The sequence below is a fragment of the Saccopteryx bilineata genome, chromosome 3 (genome assembly GCF_036850765.1).
Source record: "Saccopteryx bilineata isolate mSacBil1 chromosome 3, mSacBil1_pri_phased_curated, whole genome shotgun sequence".
Classification (NCBI taxonomy): Eukaryota; Metazoa; Chordata; class Mammalia; order Chiroptera; family Emballonuridae; genus Saccopteryx; species Saccopteryx bilineata.
This window is the reverse complement of record NC_089492.1, coordinates 212,850,028-212,875,233: the sequence shown is the minus strand read 5'-3', so window position 1 is coordinate 212,875,233 and position 25,206 is coordinate 212,850,028. Positions and strand designations below refer to the sequence as shown.

Sequence of the window (25,206 nt, the reverse complement as noted above, 5' to 3'; positions counted from 1 at the left end):
CCAATCAGGGCACATACAAGAATCAACCAATAAATGCATAAATAAGTGAAACAATAAATCAATGTTTCTACCTCTCTCTCTCTCTTACTCTCTCTGAAATCAATAAAAACAAAATTAAAATCTGTCAGAGGGATGGGGGTTGGGGCTGGGTGAAAAAGGTGAAAGGATTAAGCAAAGAAAAAAGAACATCAATGGTGTTGAAGGGAGATTTGACTTGGTGAACACACAATGCAATATGTACATGATGTATTGTAGAATCATACACCTGAAACCTATATAATTTTATTAATCAATGTCACCCCAAGGCATTCAATAAAAAATTTTTTAAAAAAAGAAACCAATGATAATGTAGGATATAACAGGCAAAAATTTACATTGAGCTTTGTATTCATAGTATATAATGATTATTAATAGCGGATAAAATTTAAGTGCTTATAAGGTGCTAGGACTCTTATATAAAGTGCTGTCCATAGATTATCTCATTTAAACATCCACAATTATTCCAATATCACAAAAGAAAATCTAGACCTAAAAAGAACCACACAGGCCCTGGCCGGTTGGCTCCATGGATAGAGCATCAGCCCAGCATGCAGATGGTTGGGCTCAATCCCTGGTCAGGGCACACAAGAGAAGTGGTCATCCGCTTTTCCATCCCCCCCACCCCCCTTCTCTCTCCTCCCTTGTTGCAGCCCGCAGCTCAACGGGTTTGAATGTTGGCCGAGGGCGCTGAGGATAGCTCAGTTGATTTGAGAATCGGCCCTAGATGGGGGTTGCTGGGTGGATACTGGTCAGGGCACATGCACGATTCTGTCTTGCTATCTCTCTTCCTCTCACTAAAAAAAAAAAAAAAAGAGCCACACAACTCTTACTAGCAATCATGTAACTCTTAAGTGACAAAGGCTAGGGTTAGGTTTATATTCGTCTCACTCAAAAGCTAGTTCACATTCTATGTGTACAAGTATTTAAAATTAAGAAACATTGGAAGATTTTGTTCAATACGAAAAAGAAATTTTAATTGCAGTATATTTCCAAGTTACATAAGGACTTAAAGCATTCAGTGTTATTTGAAAACTGAAATATACAAGCAGTCATCACAAAAGGTAGCCAAAACACCCATTTTCCCTTTGACACATAGCTCTCTCCAAACACTGTGCTTGTGTTAACTTTATATAAAGGAAGGATATAAACCATATAATTCACTGCCACTCCCATTCCATTTCTTTATTCATTTTTTTGCTTTGTTTTGTTTTGTGTTCTAAGTGAGCCTTTTTCATCTGCTTTTTCCTGGTGCTTTTCATATCAATTTTACATTCTTTCATAAAGTATATTTCTATAAACAGACTGAGAAGGAAGAGGAGGAGGATGGACCACAATGAGGATGACTACAAATCTAACAGAACTGCTCAATTCAATGACTACTAAACACCTTAGTTGTCATAAAACCTATGACAAATGTGTTCAACATAATCCCAATTGCTACTTAACAACTAAACCTGCAGAATATGTAAGATAAGGAAGTTCACCAACATATTTAGGAATTGATTATATCTATGCAAATATTTTGGCCTAGATTCAAATTCCCAAGATAAGCAGATATATAAATACTCTCCTTACATTTCCAAACGATTTATTGCAACATGCAAAAAATGGCACTCAATCTGCCTGTTGTTCTGCTTCTAGTTTTATATCTCTTGCCTGGAGTGAAAAGTTCACTGGTACAATTGAATAATAATGGATATGATGGCATCGTCATTGCAATTAACCCCAGTGTAGCAGAAAATAAACAACTCATTAAAGAAATAAAGGTAAGAAACAAAATTTTATTATCCACTTATTTTTAAATATTTCAATAAGTATTTTCTACTCATATTGCTTATCTAGTCATACACACTCACACAGAGTTATAACTTTTCAAAATTGCTTTGACAATATTCATAACTTACAGAGTATATATCTAAACTGTAAAGATTAATATTTGCTTAGTTTAAGCATGATTTTTTATATATTAACAGTATTAGTCACTCTGCTAATAAATTATTTAAAGGCAGAACTATTTGTATTTTTTCAATTCATTAAACTAACAGAAAGACCTTAGAGCTAATGGCGAATTATTTTCAAATATTATCTTTATAAAGTTAATTTTAAATGTTTAAATAACATAATTATGGTAAGCCCTAGAGGTTCAGTACCTTATACAATTTTTAGTTGTTCATACTTGTTCAAATCTGAAATTTTAAAAACTCTTTTGTATTTGATCTTAAATAAAATACCATATATTTTTGAAGTTGATTTATTTCCTCATTTATTTGTGTTAGTATAATAAAAAAAACTTTATATATAGCACTTTAATGCATACTATCTTCTTTGATCCTCCCAATATCACTGAGATGGTCAAGAACAGCGATGATTACACCTGCTGTATAAATGAGAAAGGTGATTTGTAGAGTCATACAACAAATGGCAAAGCTGGAACTTGAAACCAAAAGATGTATATATTTTATTTTCATTACTGCTCAGTAAAAGTTTGCCCTTTATGAACACACTCCTTTGAGAGGGTAACCCAAAATAAATCTAGCAAATTTATTTTTAATTAATAAGTACAAAATTGACAAAACTTTAAAATCACAACCCAATTATAAGCACTTTCATATGATTGAACAAGTCAATTTACCTACAGTCTTAATCACTTTTATATCTCGGTCAGTACCCTCACTGCCCCTTCCAAACTGTAATGCTGAATACAGGTCTATATAAGTTAAAAAATAAGTTACTTTTGAGAATATAAAAATGAAAAGTCACACACCAGAGAGATATGCTAAAATTCAACCTATTTTTCAATTAGTCTTTGAAAAAATATTTGGGGAAAGGGGGGATGAATTTGTGTTTCTTGTATGTACTATACTATATATACACATTTAAGATCATTTCATTGTGAAATTGTTACCACAAGGTATTTTAAATTTTGTCAGGAAATGGTAACTGAAGCTTCTACTTACCTGTTTCAAGCAACCAAACGAAGAATTTATTTCAGGAATGTAAGCATTTTAATTCCAATGACCTGGAAGTCAAAATCTGAGTACTTAATGCCAAAACGAGAATCATATGACCAGGTAGGGTATTTTATCTAGCTGCTAAAATATTTCTACTTCCTGTGCTTTTTAAAATTAACACTCATAATACTTTTGTAATTACTAATCACTAGTTTAGTAAATTAGTAATATTGTCTTAATTTACATGAAAAATTTCTTGTTTTTATTGCTCTTAAGATCTGTTTTGGTTTGTTTGTTCTGCTTTTTAGGCAGATGTCATAGTTGCTAATCCTTACTTAAAATATGGAGATGATCCCTACACACTTCAATATGGACAATGTGGAGACAAAGGACAATACATACATTTTACGCCAAACTTTTTGTTGACTAATAATTTCCCTATCTATGGATCCCGAGGTAAGGCATCTATTTTATGCTTTTATTTTTATTTCCACTAGAAACAAATATAACACTGTGATTAAAGGTATTTTTAAAGATTATTAAAAGAAAAAGAAGTAATAATATCTCTGGTTGGGAATCTATTAGTCATGTTCAACCTAATTATATATATATTTTTAATATGTATATAACAATATTAGTCATTTATTGATACTAACCCATTACACCTCTTTTTGGCTAAATGAAAGTTGTCAATTTCTGAGTTCTTTGACTCAATTATGTTGAGGATATGAGGCAGGGAGATTTAGAACACAAAAAAACTGAATTAAAACATTGTAAATATAAATTTGTAAGTGTTAATATTCTCTCATAGGCAGAGTATTTGTCCACGAGTGGGCCCATCTTCGATGGGGAGTATTTGATGAGTACAATATGGATCAGCCATTCTATATTTCCAGCAAGAAAACTATTGAAGCAACAAGGTATTGTTGTACTGAACAAATGTCTTTGGAAAATTCTCTACCTGTGACTTTTTCCTTTTTTATAGTAAGCAAGAAAAAAAGCTTTCTCTGTAATTGAGTGCTCACTTAATTACAATATCCAACTTACCCCACTATTTTGAGGGTGGAGCAGATATAGGTTTATAGTCATTTGTATGAAAGAAGATACAATAATTAATAAATAAAATATAAGAATAAACTCTCAGTTTTGCATACTCACATCTATAAGCCTACCTTTTTCCCATCATGATATGTCCCACAACTGAGGATCCTACCTTGAAATCAAGATCAGTCAAGAATTGGGAATAATTTTAATATTCACAACAATTTATTAAAAAATATTATTGTCAAGAGAGACAGGAAAAAGCTAGCCTAAACTTTAAGATACCAAAAAATTGGGGTTCTAGTTTCTATTTAATCTTTTATTCCATTTGATTCATAACTCTTCAAGATGAATTTGTTCCAATAAAATCAGCTACTAGAGTTTCAGGTTAAAAATATTTTATTTTTATTTAATCTTGAGCTTGAAAATAAAGTATTTTAAAAATATATAAGTAAATTGGTGTTCTAAGAAATATAATTTTTGCTGGTTCAATTCCTGACAGGGCATATATGGACAGAGACCAATGTTCCTATCTCTCTCTTCTTTCCTCTCTCGCTAAAATCAATAAAAAATTTTAAAAGAAATATAATTCTGGGTAGAATTATTGTAGGTCCTACTTATAAAAAAGGGGGACATTGATTAATAGGAATGCATCATTTTTAGGTGAACATTTCTATAACATTTAAACTCTTAATTGTGTTGTGTGCCCCTCAGCCAAAGTCAAATAATTTTCCTCAGCATATATTTGTCCTTCATTACTCCCCTCCCCTCCCTGCCTCTTCCCCTTGGTAACTACTTCACTTTTACCTATATCCATGAGTTTCATTTTTATGAGATATTTAATTTTAAAGATATCAAGTATATGTAGTATTTGAAGAATATTGAAGAACAATAAAAATCAGTGTAATAAAAAATATCTTTAGGAAAAAATCATATTAAAGAGTTATGACAGAAAAATGCCTCCTCTCATCTCCTTTGTGCTGTTTGCTTAACCTCCATTGAGCTGCTTAGACTGTCAACCCAGGACACTCATTCCTCTGCCTCATCCCACACAACTTCTCCCCAGACCACCTCCCTCACCCAATAATATTGTTCACTCTTCTAGACTCAGTTTAAATGTTTCTCCCCTAAGTGTCTTTTCTCTCTCTCCATTTGGTGTTAGATATCCTTGACAGTATTCCCAAAGGAATATGCATGGGTTTCCCTCACACTGGGCAGGAATTGTTTATGTAATTTTATTTTCTCCCCACAGACTTCAAGATCCTTGAGTAGTGATTGTTTTTTAATCACCGGCCACAGGCCTGGTCAAAGTACATGAAAGCTAAGCAAAAATGGATCAAACAAGAAAAAAGTAATAAATCAATGAAAAACAAATGAGTTTCCATCAGTCATAAAAATAGATATATCAGTAAAAATAAGATGCTAAAATAACATTTATTGAGCTCCTACAGGCATTTTGAGGCAGTGTGTTTAACTTTCACATTTACTTTGGAGCTAATCCTCTTGGAAATATGACTCACCATCTCCTTTAATCCTTACAATACAAATAAATTTATTAAAGTGGATTAATGTTATAAAGTTGAATGTCAACACAGAATGGAAGTAAATCCTGCAGATAAACAGGAACTCTTTAGAATTTTGTACACATACCTCACTTCACATTCCCTGATAGGTACTGGATAATTATCTTATCATAAAAACTGAATGGTTAACGCAAAAGCAAGTCCATACGAGGTTTATTTTTATTTCTTTCTTAAATCAATCTGAGCAGCAGTTTTCAAATTGTAAATTGAAAAATGCTGAAAACACAAGACCACCCATGATTTTGTATGTATGGTATATATACATATATCCATATGCATCTATATAATAATGTGGGGGGGGAGAAAGAGAGAGAAAGGCAGAGGGAGGAGCAGGAATCATCAACTGCCATATGTGCACTGACCAAGCAAGTCAGGGTTTGAACCAGCAACCTCAGCATCCCGGGTCGATGCTTTATCCACTGCACCACCACAGGTCAAGCAAGAGGGTTTTAATCATAAAGATCACTCTCCCCATCCCACTAGCAAGCAACCCCTCTGTATTTCTTAACTCAATTAATCTTTGCAATGTCCCTTTGATTTAGGAATTATCATCTTTAGGTTGACATAACAAAAATAATAGATTTATTGATCACATTAGTGAGCAATGAAAGCTAATAAATATGTAATGACATCATTGTTCTTGTTAGAATCTATGGTAAATAGGGGTTAGACATTGAGCCTACTTCTATGAAAATGTTTGGTACATGACCTCTACCAATTATCATTGAGAAAAAGATTTTAAGATGTTAGTTATATTCATAATTTGTCTGGTCTTCATATATAAGTGTAATCTAATTCTCTCATCACAGATGTTCAACTCACATGACTGGGAAGAACGTGGTTTTCAAACAATGCCAGGGAAACAGTTGTATAACAAGGCCATGTAGGCGTGACTCACAGACAGGGCTGTATGAAGCAAATTGTACCTTCATCCCAGAAAAATCCCAGTCTGCAAGGGAATCCATAATGTTTATGCAAAGTCTCAATTCTGTAAGTACATTCTTTTTCAAGTCTCATAAAAAAAAACTCTTTGGCAGAAATTGATTAGGGAAGCTAGATTTTTCTACTATGAAATTATGTATACACCAATAGAAATGAGGAGTCATTTTTTCCAACCTGTGCAGGATGTGTCTGGAAAATATTCCATCTTTTCTTGTTAACCTGTTTCTTTCCTTCAGATGTAGAACTGTACCCTTCTCACTGGTGTCTCATAATTTCTTATATCAGACCTTCCTTCATTTGACTCTGTAGACTTATGACTAAAACTATAACTGAACTTGTAATTCTCTCTTCTAAATGTCACTCAGACTACTTTTCCAAAATAATTCATTCTGTAGTTTTGGAAAGTATTAATGTTCAAGATCTTCACACTAAAGCACAACAGCCTATTGCAAATGATTTTGAGAAAACATGTATAGCTCTATCTCCAGGATAGACTTAAAGAAAAAAGTTCACAATTACCTACTGAACCAGTTAAAAATTAACAACACAATAATTCAACTTCCAAAGTGAATTTTGACCTGAAATATCTGGTTTAAATATATAAAGCTTGGAGCATAAGAACAGGTGCTAGGAGTCAGATAAATTTTATATCATAACCCAGTCTGTCATTTTCAAGCTGGGTTACAATAAGCAAACTGTTAAATCTAAATTTTAGTTCTCTCATCTTTTAAATGGGAATTATGAAACTCACTTCACAGTGTCACTGTTGTTAGGTATATAAGTAAAGTATTATCACTGTGTTTAGCATAAGGTAAGTAAAAAATAAATTTTTAATTTCAAAATTTAAAAACTATTTGTGTAAGTAAATTGTCTTTTTCCCTGAATAAATCCAATATAAATTAATTCAAACATTCTAGTTATCTAATAAAACTTTCTAAACATGTAAAAAATATTTTTTAATATGAAACAGATGAAAGTTAACAAAAACAAGTCAAAATTAGGAATAATACACTACATATAAAGACTAACTTATTTAAAGAAGCAAATTTTCATCACTAGCAACAAATACAAAGTGGAGATATTTTTAAACCCATTTTTAATAATAAAATTTAAAATCATTTTGACATGTAAGGAATTAATAATGAAGGTCTTAAGTACAATAAAGATGACATTTTTTTCTAAAACTCTTAAATAAATCCAATTGAATATTAAAGTAAAAATTGTTTTTCAGGCTAATAAAGCTCCCACCTGGAAAGATTTGAAATATGAGTTAAGAAAAGTCAGGTTAACCCGCTGAATTGGGATCAGCAAAGCCTAGCCAAAGAATTCAGCATCCAAAGAAACATCAGATCATGTACAAAGGGAGATAACTGGAATGTGTACTGTCTATAACAAACTATAAGTCCTCAAAGCACTGGACTGTTAGAAGATAACTCCCGCTGCCTACCTGGGAGATACATAATAATGAAGACAATCATGCAGCTGAAACAGAGAGGGCAACTATTTATGTAAGATATGACTCAGAGATAAATACTCTACTTCAACCACACATCTTGTCCAGAATAACACTAACTTCTAATTATCATAACACGTTAAATATATTGCAGATCATCTATACCCAGGGCATAAGATCAGACCCAGGAGAAACACAATCTGAAATACTGAATGTTCAATTTCAAAATAACCCTTCCCTAAAACATCATTATTCCCCTTCATGTACTATGTTAGGAGTGAAATAATTAAAAGTAACTGTCCCTGAGGAATTTAGTTTAGTGAGACAAGAAAAGATACAAGGAAAGGATATATGAGTGCGAAAAAGAAAAAGATATAAACCAAGAGCCATGAGAGTGCAGCCAACATCTCCAACTGTACATGGGAAAATGGTTTCTAAAGATACTAGTTTTGAGCTGGGATTTGAAAAAAAAAAAAAAAGAATATGAATTTGCCAAAGAAAGAAGGGAATGGTATTCTAAGCAAAGAAACAGGGTTTTTAAAGCAAAGAATGGAGAGATATAGGGATGCTGTGTAATACTATGCAGGTTGAGTACTACCCAAAGTATTTACTTCATGGTCACTAAAGATTTTAGTATTTATTAAAAACAATTTTCAGGTAAACAGCAGTGAAAAAATTTGAGAGAAGAGCACCTTTTCTAATTTGCATAAAATTTCCTTCCCTTTTCCCACTTGGGTTAGCAGAGACCCTTATGAAATGTTATCCTATATTCTAAGGACAGGAAAAAGCTAGTGTGGTACAGTAGCAAAGGATACATGGTTAAGCAAGAAGCAAGAAAGGAAACGGAAACAGGAAATTCTGACCAAAACTAAGGGGCTCAGATTTTAATTTATCAGCTTCAGACTGGGAACAAAATCCATTCAGTTCTTTCAGAAATATAATCCTATCAATTGTGAAGGACAAAATGGAGTGAGAGAGTAGTGGAGGCAGGGAGGCCATTTGCCAGGCCATAGCCATAAGCAGATAAGAGACCTGAAGGCCTGAATCCCTGAATAAAGGCAGTGGTAAAGGCAGAAGAAAGAGAGACCACACTTGAGAGGCATTTCTTATCAGAAAGACTTGACTATGAATCACTAATTTGTTTGCAAATGGTACTGATTTCACCATCCAATATAACCTTTCTTGGAAAATGTAAACAGGAACCACACCAGAAGGAAAAAAAACTCTTAAAATTTAAAGAAAAGGTATCCAAATTTAATAATTTAGTTCTAAATCTGAGCTTACATCTGAAGACTTAATCTTGTGAGATTGTTTCAAAAATGAAATGACACTTCTACAAGTATTTCATATAAACTGAAACTTACTGCAAGATAAACTCCTTCCTGAATGCTGCACTAGCTTATGGGAGCATTTTTCCAAATTATTAAGTTTTTTTACCTTGAGGATTTTCAGATTCTAAGTAATGAGACAGAATGTGGCAGAATTTCTGGATAAAACTCACCATTTGCAACTTAAAGAGAAACAATCATGTTAGTTCATTTTTATTACTTTCCCAGTATTATTATTTTATGTCAGCATTCACCACAGCCAATAAGAATGCTGGCTGTTAGAATATCTCTTTTCAAGTTTTTCGATCAACTATAAAGAGATAGAAAATCCTTAGGCAACTAAAGAAAACCATTTTTATCCCACTTTTAGGGGCAACTAGAAAACACTGCAAATCCTGTCCCTTTTCCCATTAAACTTCATTCAAGGTTTGAGTCCCCCAAGGGTCTAGAAGGGAAACTTAGAAGTTAACTTAAGCAGTTGTGCCAGCCATTGCCACCCCACACTGCCATGATCTACCTATACCTGAAAGAATCCCCCGAAGCATTCCAGGGCATATTCATGGGTTTACTTTGCTTCCTCTCCACTCAAATATCAAAAATACATGTCAGATGTTAGATTATGAAATTATTTTTAATCATCAGGAGATAAAATCTGTGGAGTATGTATTTGCTGAATGGTTGGAAAGGAAGGTAATACCTCACCAGTCACCATATCATCTTCTCACCATTTTTTTTCCAGGTGACTGAATTTTGTACAGAAAAAACACACAATACAGAAGCTCCAAACCTACAAAACAAAATGTGCAATCACAGAAGCACATGGGATGTAATCAAGGACTCTGATGATTTTCAGAATGCATCTCCCATGAAAGGAAAGAATCTACCATCTCCTCCTACATTTTCTTTGCTCAGGACCAAACAACGAGTAGTCTGTTTGGTACTCGATAAATCTGGAAGCATGAGTACAGTAAGGCATTTATTTGTTATCTCTCTTAAATTAAGTATTTATGTTAATGGAAATATAATTTAATCTTAGACTTAGCTTTACTAAGCAAATTAAAATATATATTTATTATTATTATTTTTTAGGTGAATGGAGGGGAGATAGTGAGACAGACTCCCACATGTGCCCCAACCAGGATCTACCTGGCAACCTCATCTGGGGCTAATGCTCGAGAACTGAGCTATATTTAGCACCTAAGGCTGACGCACTCCAATGGAGCTATTCAGTGCCTGGTGCCAAGCTCGAACCAATAGAGCCACTGCTTGTGGGAGGGGAAGAGGAAAAAAATGGGAGAAAAAGGAGGGGAGAAGCAGATGGTTGCTTCTCCTGTGTACCATGACCAGGAATCAAACCTGAGATGTACATATGCCAGGCCAATGCTTTATTCACTGAGCCACCAGCCAGGGCCGATGTTTATTATTTTAATAAATTTTAGTACAATTATTTATATAGCCAAGTGCTAAGAGATATATTAAAATAAAAGTAATTGTTATTTCAAAGTTACTGAATTATAAATAATGTTAATTTTTAGTCCTAACAAATGAGAATTAATATAATTGAGCAAAAAGAAAAACAAAATCATCCATAATTTCACCAATAAATGTATGTCATTCCAGTGATGTTTCAGTTCTTGATATTTCTTTTTCCATTCCAAAAATGTCATTACATTTTATATGTTTTGTAATATAAATTTTTTACTTACCATATACCTTAAGTACTCCTTATGGTCTATGACTCTATTTTAATGATTATATCATATGCGCCTACCATAATTTAGTCAAATGATCCCCTCTTACTGATTATTTTAGAGATTTTGAAGTTATTATTAAAAATTATGTTGCAATGAACATTATCATACACATTTTTAAAGTACTTCCTTAGCAGAAATTCTTGGATATTAAACTACTAAAAAAATTTATAGATTGTTAAGGCTTTTCTAATAAAAATATTCCTAATTTTTAAATTTTTTCTTTAATATTACTTCTTTTTAATAAATTAAGGAATAAATTATAAAATAGAGTAATCAATTATTATCATGATCTCTGGCATACAAACAGCTTGGTCTTTCACCAATGTGTCAAGATTTTAGGAAACTCTGGAATTGTACATCTTTTTCTTACAGGATGACCGTCTCTTTCGAATGAATCAAGCAGCAGAATTATACTTGATTCAAATTATTGAAATGGGATCATTGGTTGGGATGGTCACATTTGACAGTTTGGCTACAATCCAAAATTATCTTACAAAAATAACCAATGATACTGCTTACCAAAGTATCACTGCGAATCTGCCTCAAGTAGCTGAGGGAGGAACTTCAATCTGCGGAGGCCTCACAGCTGCATTCCAGGTAAAATTTTAAAAATGCTTTTTAAAATATTGTTTGTCATTCTCATTGACTTTAATTTTGTCCTACCGTTTTAGAACAAGGGTCATGATAGGTCCTTTATTTAAAGAATTTTAAAAAAAGAGAAAGAAACAAAAGGCTTTCCTATGTCTCTTGTTTAAGCTGGAGATTCTGTATTACATGGGGGAGTGGTTAGGTAAGGAAAGAAAAACTCAGGGTGTACATAGCCATCATGATTTCATTGAGTAGTTTCCCTTTCTTAAAGACTCCCAAAGTAGTAACCTGTATGAGTAGAAAATAATGCTGTTAGGGTGATTGTGAAAGAAAATAATTAGTAATATTTCTGTATTACAGAATAAGGAAAACCCATTTCATCAAGTTAAATTGATATTTAATAATCACAAACATAGAAGTAGTTCCTCAAGCAATATAGTGCCAAACCCGAGACACCAGTGAAAGTTTAATAAAATAAAACTGAAATCAAAATTTAGGAGTGACTTTTGAAGCTCTGGTACTCATTTGAATTTCTTCCAAACTAAAATTAGCCTATATTTAAGCCTATTTGTTGTCATTCTTTAAGTCACAAAACAGTAAACTGCTTTCCTTCACTGATCCTTTCATTGCCTCAGCTAAAATGTAGAGGTTGTTACTCTTATCCACACCACTGATTGACATTTCTTAGCTTTCATCATCATGTCCATTTGTTATAAAGCATATTGGTTTAAGAAGGCATGAGGCTCTGGATTCAGATGAACAGGGATTTTGGTTCCATTACTTATTAGCTAAATAACCTTGGTAAGTTACTAAACACAAAAACTCTCAGTTTCCTCAACCAAGGAAATGTGGAAAATAGTAGTACCTATGTCATTTAATTGTGACAATTGTGGAAGATAAGTAAGTACTCAAGAAAAAATTGCTATTGCTATAATAACCATAATTATTTCTACATAAATACAGGGTAGAGAAAAAATAGATTTATAGTCATAAGTATGTAAAACACAAAGTATGTTCTTACATTACTACTTATTATTTTATTATTGTCCATATGAACAACTGTAAACACTTTTTCCCCATACTGTATGTCTATTCACTTCAAAAATATGACAGTACTATATACTGAAATGTGTCATAATGTTTGCACATAGTGATGTATATGTTTGTCATAATATATTTTGATATATATCTTATATTTTGACCACAGAGTCTATTGTTGAATAAATTCTGTCAATTCACATTTAAAGTTATAAATACCTATTAATTACTTATATAGTAAAACCATATCAATATATAAGCATTTCACTTACATAATCATTGCAGTGATAATTAAAACTTTATTGAGAATATACTACATTATTAACTATGCTTAAATGTTTTATGTGCATGACCTTATTTTATCCTAACCATTACTTTTTTTTTTTAGTTGGGGACTATTATAATGCCCATTTTACACACAAAAAAACTATGCTTCTTCATAATTAAATATCTTTCTCAAGATCATATAACCAGTAGTTAGCAAATCTACGACTCCAAACCTAGTCATCTTATTTTTTAAAAAATTAAGTTAGAGGAGGAGAGACAGAGAGACAGACTCCTACATGTGCCCTCATGGGGATCCACCCAGTCACCCCTCTACTGGTTGATGCTCTGCTCATCTCGGGCCATTTCTCAGCAATCAAGCTATTTTTTTTAGTGCCCGAGGCAGAGGTGCTACCATCCTCAGCACCAGGGGCCAACTTACTGGAACCAATAGAGCCATGGCTGCAGGAGGGGATGAGAGGGAGAGAAAGAGAATGAGGAAGGGGAGAAGTGAAGAAGCAGATGATCTCTTCTCCTGTGTACCCTGACCGGGAATCAAACCTGAGATATCCACATGCCAGGTCAACCACTGAGCCAACCAAGTAGGGCCAATTTTTTTAAATTTATTGATTTTTAGAGAAAGGAAGGAAGGAAGGAAGGAAGAAATATCAATTTGTTGTTCTACTTATTCATGCATTTGTTGGTTGATTCTTGTATATGTACTGACAGAGGATCAAACCTGCAACCTTGGTAAAATGAGACAACTCTCTAACCAACTGAGTTACCTGGTGAGGACCCAAAACCTGGTCTTTCTTACTCCAAAGTCTAAAAAAGATAATCACTACACAGAGCAATTTATGGAACTCTATCATGTGTCAAGGAGAGAGAGGAAAAAAAAGAGCAGAAATAGAGACAGAGAGAGAGGCTGACTAGGCACGAGCTCTTCCAGTCAGCAAATGACTAAGCTGGAATTTACTCTCAATTTTTCTGACTAAAAATCTTAACCAATACTCTTGGTAGAAGTCAGGAAAAGACAAAAAAAAAAAAACAACCTAATACTTGATAAATCTTTGAACTTCCTTCTTCATGGTAGGTCAATATTTTCTCTAGGAAAACGTGAGAATCTTCAAGGATCAACCAAAATGCCTAAAAGTCATGTCGTAGAATTTAAATTTGCACTCCTGCCTTTAGTCATGAATTTGCAAGTGCAGTCTCGTCCTCACCATTCTAAAATTGCCTGGGTCATATACCTCCACCACAAGTATCTTGTGGGATAATAATAACAGCTAACATTTACTGAGTACTTGAGTTAGGCTTGTTGTAAGTGTTTTATTCTTCCTCATCTTTGGTAGTCTGAGTCTATTCTGATAATACCTTATCCTTGGAAGCTTACAAGACCATTGGACATTACACTCATTTCCATGCAAACTCAGCAGTAATAACAATGCAAAAAAAAAACTTTCTTTTTGCCTCCTCTGATGCATAGGCCTAGACACTTCTCTAATCCTAAAGAACAAGTTTATTCTTAGTTTAAATTTATTTAGAAATGATATTTCATAATTAATAGTTTGTTTGTTTTTTACTATCAGGCAATCATTCAAAGTAACCAGAGCACTTCTGCTTCTGAAATCGTATTACTAACAGATGGGGAAGATGATCAAATAAGCTCATGCTTTGAAGATGTGAAACAAAGTGGGGCAATCATCCACACCATTGCTCTGGGGAATTCCGCTGCCGAAGAACTGAAAAATCTGTCAGATATGACAGGTAAAACTTTGGAGCATAGTTGAATAGAAAATACATTTTAAGCCTGACCAGGCAGTGGCACAGTGGATAGAGTGTTGGACTGGGACGCAGAGTAACCAGGTTCAAAACCCTGAGATTGCTAGCTTGAGTGCGGGCTCATCAGCTTGAGCCCAAGTCTCTGGCTTGAGCAAGGGGTCACTCAGTCTGCAGGAGCCCCTTGGTCAAGGCACATATGAGAAAGTAATCAAAGAACAACTAAGGTGCCACAACGAAGAATTGATGCTTCTCATCTCTCTCCTTTTCTCTGTTTGTCCCTATCTGTCCCTCTCTCTGTCTCTCTCTGTCAGTGTCACAAAAAAAAAAAAAAAAGTCTGAAAAAATATATATTTTCAGTCTCTCCCATTCTAAGGGTTCTTTCTCCTAATCTACAAGACTACTAAAATAATGTCCTACCTAAAAATTTATCTTCATCGATTCCTTGTCCTTGTTCTTCAAATTAATCTTATCTTTTCACCCCCTCACATCTCTCCATGTCTACCTATACTGACTTCTGATAATAGTCAGCATTTTTTGCCTTTATTCATTTCTCACCACTTTCTACCAATACATCCACATTGAAACTTCTTCCCAAATGGCTCCTAATGACTTACTCAACTGCAATTCCAAAATTCTTCCTCAGTGTCAGTCCTGCTCAATCCTACAGTAAATGGAAACTTAGAGAATGCAAGGTTATATGTAGTTAGAGTCCTGAAAATAAACCTTCCCCTCTGCAACCCACTCTTTTCCAATTCCTCAAACCCCACCCCTAAGTAATCTCACTCTTTGTTAACTTTTTATTTTCTTAAGTGAAAAACAGAGAGACAGACATCTGCATGCCTACCAGGGGGCAATACTCTGCCCATCTGGGACATTGCTCCACTGCAACCAGAGCCATTCTAGTGCCTGAGATGGAGACCATGGAGTCATCCTCAATACCCAGGTCAACTTTGCTCCAATGGAGCCTTGACTGTAGGAGGGGAAGAGAGAGAGAGAAAGGGGAGAGGGAAGAATGGAGAAGCAGATAGGCACCTCTCCTGTGTGCCTTGCCTGGGAATTGAACCCAGGACTCCCATATGCGGGCCAATGCTCTACCACTGAGCCACCTGGCCAAGGTCTCTTTGTTAACTCTTAAATTATTTATTTTCTGACCCTGGCTGGTTAGCTCAGTCGGTAAGAGTGTCCTTCCAAAATGACAAGGTTGTGTGTTCAATCCTTGGTCAAGGCATACACGGGAAGTATCCAATGAATGCACGACTGAGTGGAACAACAAATGAATGCTTCCCTTCTTCCTCCCCTCTCTCTCCTTTCCTCTCTCTATCGCTCTGAAAAAATCAATAAATAAATAAATAATTAAGCCCTGGTCAGATGCTCGGTTGGTTGGAGCGTCATTCAGAAATGCAGAGATTGCTAATTCAATTCCCGGTCAGGACACATACAGGAGGATGTTCCTATCTCTCTGTCTTTCTCTCTCCCAACCTCTCTCTCTCACACACACAGAAAAATTATTTATTTTCTGTATGTAATTATTATGCAATTTTAAACTGTAATTCTCTGATTGTTTTGGTATATTTTAGCCACAACTAGAAAATAAGCTACTGATTCAAAATATTGTCTTATATTTTATAATATTATTTAATGATTAGAACAGCTTTACTAATGTGGCAAGCTCTTGCCACATGACTAATACAAAACAATAATATTTGGCCATTATGTCTTAAATTGTCTTCATTATGACTTTTTTTGAGCGAGGTTTTAGTTATTATAAGATTACATCTTGGACACAGATGTAATAAAAGTTCCTAAGGTTCTGGGAAATTCATCTTCAGTAAATTTGAAATAAAATTTTAAAATATATTTTAAAGTATACTGATAAGCACACAATAAAACTATGATCTTTCCCATTTAAAATTAGTAGTATAAAAGTAAATAAACTTCTATTTTAGGAGGACATCGTTTTTTTGTTGCCAGTAAAGACATAAGTGACCTTATGAACGTCTTCAGTAGCATTTCATCTAGAAGTGGCAGTATCACTCAGCAGGCTGTTCAGGTCAGTATTGCAGAAATATTTCTTGCCTTTTCACATTGTAATAAATTTGTATCATACTGAAAAATAATTTCTTTCTCTAATAAATAATGCTTTTGCCTGAAAATATTTCAGGTATGCAGAGGAAAAAATATCCTTACTGAATTTGCTTTTGTGGAACACTGATAGCCACCTTCCCTTTTGATTCTTCTGTTCTTTATTTTATAACTGACTTTTATTGGAAAATACTTCAAAATAATTTTTAGTTATTTTAATTGAAACCTTAAAAATAAATTTAAAATTTCTCTGAAAGGACCAAACTTTGAAATTCTATTAACTGTACTAAAAAATAGTTTTATGTGTCTCTTGTTTTTATGTAACAGCTGGAAAGTAAAGCCTTGAGTATTATGGGAGGGAAATGGATAAATGGTACGGTGCCTGTGGATAGTACAATTGGAAATGACACCTTTTTTGTTGTCACTTGGACAATACAAAAGCCAGAAATTCTTCTCCAAGATCCGAAAGGAAAGATATATGAAACCTCAGCTTTCAAAGGAGGACCACTAAATATTCGAGCTGCCCGTCTTCGAATACCAGGCATTGCAGAGGTAAGTATTATATATTTGTTTGTTTTTTCCTTGCTATATCAATCAATTTTGAGAAAAAAATACAGATAACATCTTATATATTATCAATATTAAAACAGTAACAAATCAGCTGTCATAAAAAGGAAGTTAAAAAGAATAATTAGGAATTCATAACCATATTATTTACTAGTTTATAAAACCACATATTAAAATCATTACTATTACTCTGCTTACATATCTAAATAATTTTATATTCTAAACATGGTAGGAAAATGTTACAGAATCTCTCAAATAGATACTTTTTCTTTTCAGACAGGTACTTGGACTTACAGCCTTTTAAATAAGCATATCAAATCTCAAATGGTAACGGTAACTGTGACTAGTCGAGCAAAAAGTCCTACCTTACTCCCAGTAACTGCAACAGCTCACATGAGTCGAAATACAGCAAATTACACCAGCCCAATGATTGTTTATGCACGAATCAGTCAAGGGTTTTTGCCTGTTCTGGGAGCCAATGTAACAGCCTTTATAGAAAACGAAGATGGACATCAAGAAATGTTGGAACTTTGGGACAACGGTGCAGGTAATAAGAATCTGCATCCACTTCCACTGAACTTACGGTTTTACTACCAATCACTTAGCAGTCAGTATTTCCTGTGCATGCTAATGAATCATATTTTTAAGTGAATTCAATTAAATGTTAATGCTTTTGAGATGTCCTACTCAGTTACCTTGACTAGAGAAGTCATGAGCACATTATCTTCTTTAAATTTTATGAACAATTTTATTTTCCCCTTGGTATTTGAGAGTAGAATATTCTCTATTTTTATTAGTGTCATTGTTTTGCATATGCTTTCTCCAGTTTAGGTATGTTTTTCCTATTTTGTTAAGATTCCTTTATGAAAGAGTCACTGCTAATATCAATTCAATGCTTACCATGAACTGTTCTTTTCCAAAGTCAAGGGTTAGCAAGTGGCCAAGCCAGGCTTTGACCCTAAGCAGTCTGATTCCAGGGTCCATGTACTTAACACATTGTTTTATACTGTCTCCCAAAATGATTGCTATCATTAGGATTAGTGAATAATTGGGATTGTCATTTTCACTCTGTTGAATGACTGATTATTGCCTTTCAATATCAAGGAGCTGATACTGTAAAAAATGATGGCGTCTACTCAAGATATTTTACAGATTACCATGAAAATGGTAGATACAGTTTAAAAGTACGTGCCCAGGCAAGAGAAAACATGGCTAGAATAAGTTTCAGACAAAGGCAGAACCAAGCTCTGTATGTACCAGGCTACATAGAAAATGGTAAGTGGCCTTAAAATAGAAATGTATCCTTTTGAAGGTAAATTACATGTCAAGCATTGAAAATATAATGTACTATGTAGAGCCTAAGTAACAGCTATAAAATTATGCATGTTTCAAAACCATAGATATACCATATAATGGACCTAGCATTGACTATGCTTCCAACATGCTTTGTTTACATCCCCTCAGTTCATTTCATTGGCATTGAAAAAAATTTACTGAGCTCCAATAATGTGGCAAGCATTGTGCTAAATGCTGGAGCTACAAAGGTAGTAAATAGGATACCATCCTTGTCCTCAAAGAATTTACATTCAAGTAGTAAAAATAAATTAAACAATATTCTAACATTGCCTAATATCTCCTCACCAACTTTAACATGACACCATGTTAAAGCAAGCCTTTTTTTTTTTTTTTTTTTTTCGCTGAAAACTATCAATATTAACCTTCTACAACTGCAGGAAGAGATTAGAAGATAAAAATAGTTATGGCAATATGACGTTACAAAAATGCTTTTTTCCCTTAGGTACAATTATACTGAACCCACCCAGACCAGAAATCAAAGATGAAAGGGCAGAAGCTGAAGTAGGAGACTTCAACAGAGAAACTTCTGGAGGGTCCTTTATTATATCAGGAATTCCTCCTTCTGGTGATCAAACTTCAGTGTTCCCACCTGGAAAAATTACAGACCTCACGGCTCAGTTTAAAGAAGATCTAATTCAACTTTCATGGACTGCCCCCGGGAATACCCTCGATAAAGGAACAGGTAAGTTTGATATTACATTTTAAAGTATACTAAAAGAGATCCCATTGTCTTTCATTTGCTAAGAATTTACTAATGTCCTATTTACAAATTACATGTTTGAATTGTTTACTGTGGGACATTACAGTATTCACCTGTTTTTCATATGTGAAAACTGAAGCTCTAAAAGATCATTACCCCAAATTGTTTCTATATTTAATACCTTACAAATCCAACCCACTCTTGTCAGAATCAATTGGACCAAGTTGCCTCTCGCAATATGAACCATCTTAGAAATTCAAAGTACTTTGAGAACATAATTGATAGATTTCTGTTCCATTCTTTTCTCCTAATAAGGAAAAGTTTTTCTAAGTATTTCTGTACTTTTACAATTTCATTCATTTACTGACTTTCTTTAAATTGTCAAGCAAAGCAGTTTCCTAAGAATTAATCCCTACTCTCAACATTCAGTTGAGTACAGAAGACAATTTATGCAAGTAAACAGATAACTTTACAGAACATGATAAATGATATGTATTATAAGCACAGAGGGATATGGCAGCACACTGGAAGACCACTAATTCCTGGTTGTAGGTAGGACCATGGGGTACATCTTAAATGGCTTTCCAAGGAAATCTATCCATGACCTAAGTCTTGAAGAATGAGGAAAATTAGCCAAGTTAATTGAAGATATTCCATGAAAAGAGAGGATCACAGGCAGAGAAATTCATTTGGTTTGAGAGATTAGACCATGGAGTTTGAATAAAGTTCAAGGCCAAATACCTCATTCATTCAAAGTCTCTTATTATAAACTGCTCTCATTTCAGAAGAATAAACCACTTTGCTCATTGCTTTAAATTTACATGAGTTTCATTAGTATGTATCAAATGTCTACCATGTTCCAGTATGGTGCTAGATTAGTAGATTCATATGAGATAAAGCCAATCTTGCTGTTTTCCTTTAAAATAGAAAATTAAAATGAAAGCAACATGCATTATCAAAATACACAATATCTCACGAGTTGTCAGTGCTGAAAAGGACTGAAAAAGTTTAGTACTTTTTCTCCTGGGTTAAAGCAAATCTCTCATTGTATGCACTCAAAAGAAAAGCTCCTTTTTAATCTTTCCTACATTGCATTTTTCAAAGCTACAATTCTTTTTATCATTATACAAGTAAAAATATCATTCAAAAGCTAAAGAAAACCCAATACTCATAAAGAGCACTTTTCTACTTCAGTGTGAAATATTCATCATAACAATTTTATAAATACATTACTTCTCTATGCTATAACCCATAAATATAGAGCAGAATTTAAAAACAAACAAAAAAAGAATAATACTTCCACTGGAAAAGCCTCAAATAAAATACCTGACCACATGTTTAGTTCTAAATGCCATTCAGTCAAGACCAACCCTTTAGTTCAAGATTGGATTCACAATAAATGTCACTCAGTCTAATTATAGAAACTAAAAGAAGAAAGAATGCATTATATATGGGCACTGAGAGAGAAAGAAATTCACTATGTTTAACAACAAATGCCTAAAATAGGTGGGCTCTAATCTCCTTTCCTCCATGACAAGGACTTGTAGTTGCTATCATGCTGCCTTCAGGTATTACAAAAGTAGGTAGTAGCAGCATCCCAAAGAAGAAATGAATATCTATGATCTCAAATGAAGTATTTAATTTCTTTGAAACACAGTTTTCATACCTGTAAATATGCAAATTAGTTGAGATGACCTAGAATTACTAAAACAAATAGAGTTGATTCTAATATTTTATGATTCTCTCATTCCATCATTTGATGTGTCAATTTAATAACACTGTGGTGACCAACAAGTAGCTCAAATATGTGCCCAAATAGTACCACATACTCTAGTTGATACAAATAAAGTATAAAACATAGGTTTTCCCCCCCCATGATAATATGATCTACTTGAAAAGATAAATTGAACCTCCTTAAAACAATCTGAAAAAAAAAATCCATGCAATAAGAGTTCATGGAAGAGTCATGAAGGTGAATGAATAAATGACACAATTTTATGCATAAGTTGGGCATCTTATTGGGCCAAGAAAAATTAGTACAATTTGCATAGATAGGGAGATAGAGGCACATTCCAGGGAGTTGTGACAGGGCAAGAAGGAACAAAATATTATGATTGAGGTCAAGAAAGCAACATTTCAGTTAAAGTGAGAGAGGGAGCAAAAGATAGATAGACTGAGTCATGATAGAAAGATAGATGATAGAGAGATGATAGATGATAGATAGATAGATAGATAGATAGATAGATAGATAGATAGATAGTTAATAGATAGATGATAGATAGATAGATAGATAGATAGATAGATGATAGATAGATAGATAGATAGATAGATAGATAGATAATAGATAGATCCATCTCAGTGGAACCCAGGGTGTGTGTGAAGAGTAGAAGAATGATTGAGAAGGTCTATTTATTGAAAAGCTAGAATATTAAGGCATAGGGCTTGAATTTCTGAAAAACATTAAATCTAAGTTATTCACCACACACTTATAACACCTTAAACATTTATTGAAAAATACAGTCTTCACTTCAAAAAAGACATTTTATGTTTTCTTGTTTGTGGCATTTCAGAATATGAAAATATATTTTTATATTAATGGCTCTGGTGAATTTATAAAAGCATTTTGGAATGAAACATTTATGTCAATATCTTCCTTCCTTTCTTGATAAAATAACAGTTATAATTGCAAATATGTCAAATATTTATTAACTCCCAGATTTGTGCTAAATGCTTTTTCTATATTGTTATATATAAATCTCATCCTATAAGAGTAAGAATTTATAAATTTATCGAATGAAATGAATGATGGAATCTTTATTTCATAGATAAAAAAATTGGGTTTAAAAAGGTTCGGTAAATTACTCTTCATTACACAGCTAGAAAGTTGTAGAATTAAAGTGCTAATCAAGGTCTGCCTAGCTCCTAAGCACATAGAAATTAGCACACATTCCACACTCTCTGCCTCCCTTTGCTCTTTATTCTTACCCCTCTTTCACTCTATTTATCTACTCTCTTGTTTTCCCCTCCTATTACTCCCTCTCTCAACTTATCAAGAAATAATGCAGAGGTGGGATCTGAATATTTTTACTATACTCAGAGATTTTTTTAAATTTATTTATTTAAGTGAGAGGAGGAGAATAGAGACAGACTCCTGCATGCACCCTGACTGGGATCCACCCTGCAACTGCCATCTGGGGCTGATGCTCTGTGCATCTGGGGCCATGCTTGCAACCAAGCTCTTTTTAGCACCTGAGGCAGAGGATTCACAAAATCATCCTCAGCACCCTAGGTGGATGTGCTTGAATCAATGCTGTGGGAGAGGGAGAGAGAGAGAGAGAGAGAGAGAGAGAGAGAGGAGGGGGAGGGGGGAAGCTGGAGAAGCAGCTGGTTGCTCCTCCTGTGTAACCTGACCTGGAATCTAACAGGGACATTCACACACCCAGCCCAAATTCTACCACTGTCCAACCGACCAGGGCCACTATACTCGAACATTATTGTGTTCCTTGTTCTAAGTTAAAAGTGGATTCAGCTCTTTATATTTATTTTTAAAGATTTTATTTATTGATTTTAGGGGTGGGAGGAGGGAGCAAGATTGTAATTGTCTCACTTCAGTTATTCATTAATTGCCTCTCTTATGTGCCTTGACCAGCAAGGCCAGGGTTTCAAACAAAAGACCCCAGGCTTCCAGGTCATTGCTCTACCCACTGTGCAACCACAAGCCAGGCTCAGCTCTTTATAGTTATATTTCTAAAAAAGAAATCTAGATTCCATTTTTAGTTATTTAATTTTAGTTATATAATTTTATATAATTTTCAATTAAGTTTCTTGTAATTAGGTAACTACATAAGAACTGTTTGCATATCAGTCATTCAAATAATGAAGAAGGTATAACCAGAAAACAGTTATAATTGAGACTTCCATAAACAAAACCCAGTGTACATTTCTGATAGGACCCTAAATGTAAGGCAGTGTGTTGGCAGTACAGCATCCCAGAGATTTTAATATACATGAAATGTCTATTTGTTTTCCAGCCAACTGCTACAGTATAAGAATAAGTAAGTATCTCCTGGAGCTCCAAGAACATTTTGACAATGCCTCTGTAGTAAACACTTCTATTCTGAAACCTAAGGAGGCTGGCTCAACAGAAAATTTTGAATTTAAACCAGAACCTTTTAAAATAGAAAATGGCACCATATTCTATATTGCAATTCGAGCCATCGGTGAAGCAAATCTCACCTCAGAACTTTCTAACATTGCACAAGCAACCAAGTATATTCCTCCACAGGAAACCAGTGTCCCTGATCTGGGCACCAAGATTTCTATCAGTTTGGCAATTTTAGGATTAGCTGTGGTTTTATCTATATTTTAAACTGGAAATTATATTAAAAGAAAAATTTAATTATTTACATCTTTGGTAAACATTAATGTAGAATTTAATTTGCTATCCTTTTCTTATTAAAAAACTCTTTGTAAGATAAAAGGGAATATAAAAGGTGTTGGGGTAGGTGCAGGAGGGTAGTGTTGGGAATAGATAGTGATGGAGGGAAACTTGATTTGGGGTGGTGAACACACAGTGCCGCCATATAGAGATGATGTGTTATAGAATTGTACACCTGAAACCTGTATAATGTTATTACCCATGTTACCCCAATAAGTTCAATAAAAATAATTTTTAAGTGAATGTACAAAAGTAAATATCTTAATTACATGACTTCATTAATACTAATTAGTTGCTGCCTGACCAGGCAGTGTAGCAGTGGATAGAGTGTCGAACTGGGACGTGGAGGACCCAGATTCAAAACCCTGAAATCTCCGGCTTAAACACAGGCTCATCTGGCTTGAGCATGAGCTCACCAGCTTGAGCGTGGGGTCGCTGGCTTGAGCGTAGGATCATAGACATGACCCCATGGTCGCTAGCTTGAGCCCAAAGGTCACTGGCTTAAAGCCCAAGGTCACTGGCTTGAGCAAGGGGTCACTCACTCTGCTGTAGCCCTCTGGTCAAGGCACATATGAGAAAGCAATCAGTAAACAACTAAGTTACCACAATGAAGAATTGATGCTTCTCATCTCTATCCTTTCCTGTCTGTCCTTATCTGTCCCTTTCTCTGACTCTCTCTGTTTCTGTCAAAAAATGAAAAAAAAAACTAATTAGTTCTGAAACATATATCAAAATTAGTATGCCATTGCTTATCTTAGACAATAAATGTATTAATACAATATTAAAAGAAGATACATATTTGTACTTATAGGTTCTTTAAGAAATATTTTAGAGTGTGCTACAAATTCATTGGGTATATTAATAAAATCAGAATTTATCTGAGCTATTTGAAAAAATTTTGTATCCACAATAAAAATAATCTTATGGTAAGATTATTCAGTTTTATTCTTGATTCTGAATAAATATTTTATGTTTACATGAACTATAATAGAAAAAAAAAACTATAAAGATAGCTTTCCAATGCGAAATGGTCTAAAGCAGTAGACCATTGTTTTTTATCATTGATTAAAAGTGGTATGTCAAAGTTTTGACTCCAGACATGAAGTGACTATTAGAGAGCAAGAATGCTTTTTTGTATAAATTGTGCACCATTGAAGAAGTCCTATTTACATCCTGAGATCACTATTGGGTCCTCAGAGTTTACCAAGATGCTCCATCAGGGCAGGAATTCTTTTTTCACTGTTGTCTCCACAGCTTCTAGGATACTATTCAATGCATTCTATATATTCAATAAATATTT

At 34.0% G+C, this 25,206-nt stretch overlaps 1 protein-coding gene across 1 annotated transcript; it reads left to right on the top strand.

Moving 5' to 3' along the window:
• Nucleotides 1-1,623: 1,623 nt before the first annotated feature.
• LOC136330993 (calcium-activated chloride channel regulator 1-like) lies at nt 1,624-24,149 on the top strand. Its single transcript, XM_066268738.1, has 14 exons — nt 1,624-1,805; nt 2,970-3,110; nt 3,299-3,446; nt 3,802-3,910; nt 6,424-6,604; nt 10,077-10,304; nt 11,464-11,688; nt 14,571-14,748; nt 16,710-16,813; nt 17,173-17,397; nt 17,689-17,959; nt 18,517-18,687; nt 19,211-19,450; nt 23,500-24,149. The coding sequence occupies exons 1-14, from the start codon at nt 1,638-1,640 to the stop codon at nt 23,835-23,837; spliced, it is 2,727 nt and encodes a 908-aa protein (XP_066124835.1). The 5' UTR covers nt 1,624-1,637; the 3' UTR covers nt 23,838-24,149.
• The last annotated feature ends 1,057 nt before the right edge of the window (nt 24,150-25,206 follow it).

Coding starts and splice junctions, on each gene's coding strand:
- LOC136330993 (XM_066268738.1), top strand. CDS start 1,638: ATGCAAAAAATGGCACTCAATCTGCCTGTTGTTCTGCTTCTAGTTTTA. Junction 14,749..16,709: donor AAATCTGTCAGATATGACAG/GTAAAACTTTGG, acceptor CTTCTATTTTAG/GAGGACATCGTTTTTTTGTT. Junction 17,398..17,688: donor GAATACCAGGCATTGCAGAG/GTAAGTATTATA, acceptor TTTTCTTTTCAG/ACAGGTACTTGGACTTACAG.